Source organism: Microchirus variegatus, assembly GCF_963457635.1.
Source record: "Microchirus variegatus genome assembly, chromosome: 8".
Classification (NCBI taxonomy): Eukaryota; Metazoa; Chordata; class Actinopteri; order Pleuronectiformes; family Soleidae; genus Microchirus; species Microchirus variegatus.
In genome coordinates, this window is record NC_139809.1 from 32214815 (window position 1) to 32222314 (window position 7500).

General features: G+C 46.9%; 2 protein-coding genes across 2 annotated transcripts in view; both read right to left on the bottom strand.

The window, feature by feature from the left end:
- Positions 1-784, bottom strand: part of znrf1 (zinc and ring finger 1) — an 8063-nt gene extending 7279 nt beyond the window's left edge. The window contains exon 1 of the mRNA XM_083893558.1: positions 88-784. Within this exon, the coding sequence (XP_083749684.1) occupies positions 88-487 (400 nt within the window). The 5' untranslated portion in view covers positions 488-784. The remainder of the gene's footprint in view (positions 1-87) is intronic.
- A 2676-nt stretch (positions 785-3460) lies between these two features.
- The window catches only part of ldhd (lactate dehydrogenase D), a 5987-nt gene continuing 1947 nt past the window's right edge, over positions 3461-7500 (bottom strand). The window contains 8 exon segments of the mRNA XM_083893555.1: positions 3461-3956; positions 4188-4299; positions 4386-4476; positions 6210-6337; positions 6453-6581; positions 6763-7030; positions 7033-7193; positions 7442-7500. The exon segment at positions 7442-7500 is cut by the window's right edge and continues 83 nt beyond it. Of these exon segments, the coding sequence (XP_083749681.1) occupies positions 3755-3956; positions 4188-4299; positions 4386-4476; positions 6210-6337; positions 6453-6581; positions 6763-7030; positions 7033-7193; positions 7442-7500 (1150 nt within the window). The 3' untranslated portion in view covers positions 3461-3754.

A 7500-nucleotide genomic window follows, 5' to 3' on the forward strand; every position in this document is an offset into this window, starting at 1 on the left:
CAGCAGAGATTCTCTGCATCGGTGTCACTGCAGGTAAACAAGGTGTGTGTGCGCGCACGCGTGCACGCGTGTGCGCGTTCCACTCACCGCTGTGTGCGCTGAACCACCGGGGTGTGATGTGGAGGGGCAGAGTGTCAGCCAGCGACCCCCGGGACCCCAGATACACCACCCCGCCTCCTCCTCCTCCTCCTCCTCCCCCGGTGTCCCGGTGCTGCGGGCCGGCTGTGGTGGTGCTGTTGCCCCCTGGCCCGCCTCCACCTGCCCGCTCTGAGTCCGTCGCTCTGTGGGTGTAGAAGCCGAAGGGCACGGCGGGACTGTGTTCGATGCCCATCCCGGCCACGGAGCTCACGGAGCGGCTCCGCAGGCCCATGGTGCCGCTCGGCCGGTAGTGGCCGAAGTGGGAGGAGGGTGGCACCGCGCTGTCATCCGTGGACACGCCGGGAAAAGCGCCGCGGGGCCGGCCCGCCGTGCTCTGCTTCCCCCCCATCCGACGCTGACTGCTGGGTGGAGCAGCAGGGGAGCGCCGGCTCGGGCTGTGGCCCCTCCCCGCGCCCCTCGCCTGTCTCTCGGCCTGTCTCTCCTGGGTACGTCCCTGTGTCTCCGCAGCCGCGTCAACTCTCCGCAGACGCAACAGCGCGTTTCCCCGCTGATCGACGCATGAGCCGCCGCTGATTCACCTCCACACACACCGCTGTCTCCCTCCGTGTGTGCGTGTGTGTGCGTGCGTGTGTGTGCGTGCGTGCGTGTGTGTGCGGCAGCAGCCTCCTCTTCCTCGGCCCCGAGGATTAACTAACCCGCCCCGCGCGGAGCAGCGCCACTGCCGCAGAGTTCAGGCCGCTGCCGCCTCATCCTCGCGCACACACCGTGACAACTGTTGCTCTGTCTGACACACACACACACACACACACACACACACACACACACACACACACACACACACACACACACACACGCACACCCCCCCCCCCCACACACACACACACACACACACAAACACACACACAAACACACACACAAACACGGCCCGTCAGAGAGAACCGGAAATAAAAAGGATAAAGATCAAATATAACGGCGGTCACAACATTATTATTATTATTATGATTATTAATAACCATAATAATAATAATAATAATGATAACATAACATTATAATAATAATAATAAGCTACTTTAGCAGAATTGTTGAGGATTTAGTTTTTAATGTGAACGTTTCTGATTAGCTGGTTATAGTCAAGGTTAGTGATTAGCTGGCTATAGTCAAGGTTAGCGATTAGATGGCTATAGTCAAGGTTAGCGATTAGCTGGTTATAGTCAAGGTTAGCGATTAGCTGGTTATAGTTAAGGTTAGCGATTAGCTGGCTATAGTCAAGGTTAGCGATTAGCTGGTTATAGTTAAGGTTAGCGATTAGCTGGTTATAGTCAAGGTTAGCAATTAGCTGGCTATAGTCAAGGTTAGCGATTAGATGGCTATAGTCAAGGTTAGCGATTAGCTGGTTAAAGTCAAGGTTAGCGATTAGCTGGTTATAGTTAAGGTTAGCGATTAGCTGGTTATAGTCAAGGTTAGCGATTAGCTGGCTATAGTCAAGGTTAGCGATTAGATGGCTATAGTCAAGGTTAGCGATTAGCTGGCAATAGTTAAGGTTAGCGATTAGCTGGTTATAGTCAAGGTTAGCGATTAGCTGGTTATAGTTAAGGTTAGCGATTAGCTGGTTATAGTCAAGGTTAGCGATTAGCTGGCTATAGTCAAGGTTAGCGATTAGATGGCTATAGTCAAGGTTAGCGATTAGCTGGCAATAGTTAAGGTTAGCGATTAGCTGGTTATAGTCAAGGTTAGTGATTAGATGGCTATAGTCAAGGTTAGCGATTAGCTGGCAATAGTTAAGGTTAGCGATTAGCTGGTTATAGTCAAGGTTAGTGATTAGCTGGCTATAGTTAAGGTTAGCGATTAGCTGGTTATAGTCAAGGTTAGTGATTAGCTGGCTATAGTCAAGGTTAGCGATTAGCTGGTTATAGTCAAGGTTAGTGATTAGCTGGCTATAGTTAAGGTTAGCGATTAGCTGGTTATAGTCAAGGTTAGTGATTAGCTGGCTATAGTCAAGGTTAGCGATTAGCTGGTTATAGTTAAGGTTAGCGATTAGCTGGTTATAGTCAAGGTTAGCGATTAGCTGGCTATAGTCAAGGTTAGCGATTAGATGGCTATAGTCAAGGTTAGCGATTAGCTGGTTATAGTCAAGGTTAGCGATTAGCTGGTTATAGTTAAGGTTAGCGATTAGCTGGTTATAGTCAAGGTTAGCGATTAGCTGGCTATAGTCAAGGTTAGCGATTAGATGGCTATAGTCAAGGTTAGCGATTAGCTGGCAATAGTTAAGGTTAGCGATTAGCTGGTTATAGTCAAGGTTAGCGATTAGCTGGTTATAGTTAAGGTTAGCGATTAGCTGGTTATAGTCAAGGTTAGCGATTAGCTGGCTATAGTCAAGGTTAGCGATTAGCTGGTTATAGTCAAGGTTAGCGATTAGCTGGTTATAGTCAAGGTTAGCGATTAGCTGGTTATAGTTAAGGTTAGCGATTAGCTGGTTATAGTTAAGGTTATCGATAAGCTGGCTATAGTCAAGGTTAGCGATTAGCTGGTTATAGTTAAGGTTAGCGATTTGCTGGTTATAGTTAAGGTTAGCGATTAGCTGGTTATAGTTAAGGTTAGCGATTAGCTGGCTATAGTCAAGGTTAGCGATTAGCTGGTTATAGTTAAGGTTAGCGATTAGCTGGTTATAGTCAAGGTTAGCGATTAGCTGGCTATAGTCAAGGTTAGCGATTAGCTGGTTATAGTTAAGGTTAGCGATTAGCTGGTTATAGTTAAGGTTAGCGATTAGCTGGTTATAGTTAAGGTTAGCGATTAGCTGGCTATAGTTAAGGTTAGCGATTAGCTGGCTATAGTTAAGGTTAGCGATTAGCTGGCTATAGTTAAGGTTAGCGATTAGCTGGTTATAGTCAAGGTTAGCGATTAGCTGGCTATAGTCAAGGTTAGCGATTAGCTGGTTATAGTTAAGGTTAGCGATTAGCTGGTTATAGTTAAGGTTAGCGATTAGCTGGTTATAGTTAAGGTTAGCGATTAGCTGGCTATAGTTAAGGTTAGCGATTAGCTGGCTATAGTTAAGGTTAGCGATTAGCTGGCTATAGTTAAGGTTAGCGATTAGCTGGCTATAGTTAAGGTCAGTACAGTGTCCAAAGGGTCATATTTTATACAATGACATCATTAAGACGTCATTATATGACTTTTCAATCATATCTTTAAAATCTTTACTTTATATTGTTTTTACCTCTTTATATTTATTATTAATGCACTTTCTTCTTTACTTCTGTCTGTGTGTGTGTGTGAACGCCCCCTGTGGCGAGAAGCAGTAACATCAGTGTGTAAGTTCTCAGCTATTTCTCACACACACACACACACACACACACACACAGTATCAGGATGATTCAAACTCTTCTTTTTATTTAATCAAAAAAATATAAATGTGTTTTTGTATATATGTATATACAATGTACATATATGTGTATATATAATGTACATATATGTGATACATTATTATATGATATAAAGTCTTCAAACTATTGTTTTCCCACAAAATAATTTTCAATGATTTTCTTTACGTTCTGATGTTAAATCATGAGAAATCAGAGAAGACGTCATGAAATCAAGTCGTCTTCATCATCACTGTGACATCATCATCATCATCATCATCATCATCACTGTGACATCATCACTGTGACATCATCCCTGTTGAGGTTTGTCGTGGCAGGAGAATTTTCCCAGGATTCATCAGGTGATGAGGGTCCAGCGCGTCCTTCACACTCTGCATCAGCTGCACAGCTGCAGGCCCCGCCTCCTCGCACAACAGCGCCCTCTTCCCCAAACCCACGCCATGCTCACCGGTGCACGTGCCGTCCATGGCCAGAGCTCGCCTGCACACACACACACACACACACACACACACACACACACACACACACACACACAGTGTCTGGTCAGTGTGTGTGTGTGTCTGTGTCTGTGTGTGTGTGTGTGTGTGTGTGTGTGTGTGTGTGTGTGTGTGTGTGTGTGTGTGTGTGTGTCTGTGTGTGTGTGTGTGTGTGTGTGTGTGTGTGTGTGTGAGTGTGTGTGTCTGTGTGTGTGTCTGTGTGTGTGTGTGTGACCTGGCCAGTCTGTCAGTGAACAGATGAAGGCTCTTCAGCTCCTCCTCATCATCAGGGTCGACCACCAACAGACAGTGAAAGTTGCCGTCGCCCACGTGACCTGCGATCGGACCTGAGGGAGGTCGGAGGTCAAAGGTCAAAGGTCAAAATCAAGCAGTTTGAAGGTCAATGGTTTCACAGTCTTATCTCAGGTCCTACCTGTCAGCCTGCTCTCAATCAGGTCCTCTTTGGTCTCCTGAATGATTTGAGGAAGTCGAGACAGAGGGACACACACATCTGTGGCATAGGCCTGCACACACACACACACACACACACACACACACACACACACACACACACACACACACACACACACACACACACACACACACGTCAGTGATGATGTCAGTGATGATGTCAGTGATGTCAGTGATGATGTCAGTGATGATGTCAGTGATGATGTCAGGCATGTCAGTGATGTCAGTGATGATGTCAGTGATGTCAGTGATGATGTCAGTGATGATGTCAGTGATGATGTCAGAGATGATGTCAGTGATGTCAGTGATGATGTCAGTGATGATGTCAGTGATGTCAGTGATGATGTCAGAGATGTCAGTGATGTCAGTGATGATGTCAGTGATGATGTCAGTGATGATGTCACTGATGTTGTCAGTGATGTCAGTGATGATGTCAGTTATGATGTCAGTAATGATGTCAGTGATGTCAGTGATGATGTCAGAGATGATGTCACTGATGTCAGTGATGATGTCAGTGATGTTGTCAGAGATGATGTCAGTGATGATGTCAGAGATGATGTCACTGATGTCAGTGATGTTGTCAGTGATGTCAGTGATGATGTCAGTGATGATGTCAGTGATGATGTCAGTGATGTCAGTGATGATGTCAGTGATGATGTCAGTAATGTCAGTTATGATGTCAGTGATGATGTCAGTGATGTCAGTGATGATGTCAGTTATGATGTCAGTGATGTCAGTTATGATGTCAGTGATGTCAGTGATGATGTCAGTGATGATGTCAGTGATGATGTCAGTGATGATGTCAGTGATGATGTCAGTGATGATGTCAGTGATGTCAGTGATGATGTCAGTGATGATGTCAGTGATGTTGTCAGTGATGTCAGTTATGATGTCAGTGATGTCAGTTATGATGTCAGTAATGATGTCAGTGATGATGTCAGTGATGATGTCAGAGATGATGTCAGTGATGTCAGTGATGATGTCAGTGATGTCAGTGATGATGTCAGAGATGTCAGTGATGTCAGTGATGATGTCAGTGATGTCAGTGATGATGTCAGTTATGATGTCAGTAATGATGTCAGTGATGTCAGTGATGATGTCAGAGATGATGTCACTGATGTCAGTGATGATGTCAGTGATGTTGTCAGAGATGATGTCAGTGATGATGTCAGAGATGATGTCAGAGATGATGTCACTGATGTCAGTGATGTTGTCAGTGATGTCAGTGATGATGTCAGTGATGATGTCACTGATGTCAGTGATGTTGTCAGTGATGTCAGTGATGTCAGTGATGATGTCAGAGATGATGTCACTGATGTCAGTGATGTTGTCAGTGATGTCAGTGATGATGTCAGTGATGATGTCAGTGATGTTGTCAGTGATGTCAGTTATGATGTCAGTGATGTCAGTTATGATGTCAGTAATGATGTCAGTGATGATGTCAGTGATAATGTCAGTGATGATGTCAGTGATGATGTCAGTGATGATGTCAGTTATGATGTCAGTGATGTCAGTGATGATGTCAGTGATGTCAGTGATGATGTCAGTGATGATGTCAGTGATGTCAGTTATGATGTCAGTGATGATGTCAGTGATGTCAGTGATGATGTCAGTTATGATGTCAGTGATGTCAGTTATGATGTCAGTGATGTCAGTGATGATGTCAGTGATGATGTCAGTGATGATGTCAGTGATGTCAGTTATGTCAGTGATGATGTCAGTGATGATGTCAGTGATGATGTCAGTGATGATGTCAGTGATGTCAGTGATGATGTCAGTGTCTCACCTTACAGCCTGGTCTGAGTGACAGCGCTGCGTACCAGGCGTCATGACGAGCTTTCCACAGACGCTCCCGTGATTCTGTGTCCTGAGCCCAGAGGAAATCTGAGCCTCTGTTATTGTGAGCCACTTCCTCTGTGGACACACACACACACACACACACACACATACACACACACACACAAGCAGATTTTTAAAGCTAAAATACAAACAGATTTATCCAGAAAATAAATGTGTGTGTGTGTGACACCTGTTGTGTTGACCTGCTCCTCTAGGCTGCGCTGTGAGCCGTGAAACTCCAGGAACAGAGTCGGTGTGACAGGATACGACAGACGACTGTAGCGGTTACACGCATCTATCATGACATCATCCAGGAACTCTGGAACACACACACACACACACACACACACACACACACACACACACACACACACACGGGAACAGCATCCCTTCATCAACAGTAAAACACCAGCCTTCAAAATAAAAGCCTCAGTGTCTCTAACATGTAACTGCTGGCCCTCTGCTGCCTCGTGTGGTCACTCTGCGTCACTGACACTCACCGATGCGAGCGATGGGAACTCCGGCCTGAAGGATCTGCACCGTGCTGTCCACGGCGTCCTGGACGGAGGGGAAGGAGCAGACGGCCGACACCACGGCCTCTGGGACGCCGTAGAGGCGTAAGGTGGCGTTGGTGATGAGGCCCAGCGTGCCCTCTGACCCCACCAACAGGTTGGTCAGGTTGTAACCCGCCGCACTTTTCCTGAGGACCAACAATCCGGAGTAAAGGGAATGAAGACAGAGAGCGTGGTGTCGGGCGTGCGCTGAGGTCACCTGGCTCGTCGACCTCTCCCTGCCGTGTGGACCACGGTGCCGTCGGCCAGAACCACCTCCAGGTTCAGAACGTTCTCTCTCATGGTTCCATAACGCACCGCGTTAGTGCCGGACGCACTGGTGGCTGCCATCCCACACAGAGAGGCGTCTGCTCCAGGGTCTGAGGCAGGAGGGGGTGACACTGACCGGTCACTGACCAGACACTGACCAGACACTGACACTGACCAGACACTGACAGACCAGACACTGACACTGACACTGACACTGACACTGACCAGACACTGACAGAGACCAGACACTGACCAGACACTGACCAGTCACTGACACTGACCAGTCACTGATCAGTCACTGACCAGTCACTGTCACTGAGCGGTCAGTAGTTAGTGAGTTATTAGTGTTGTTACTGACCCACAGGAAACCACAGACCAGTTTCTCTCAGGAAGACGTTGAGGGTTTTTCGAGTCACA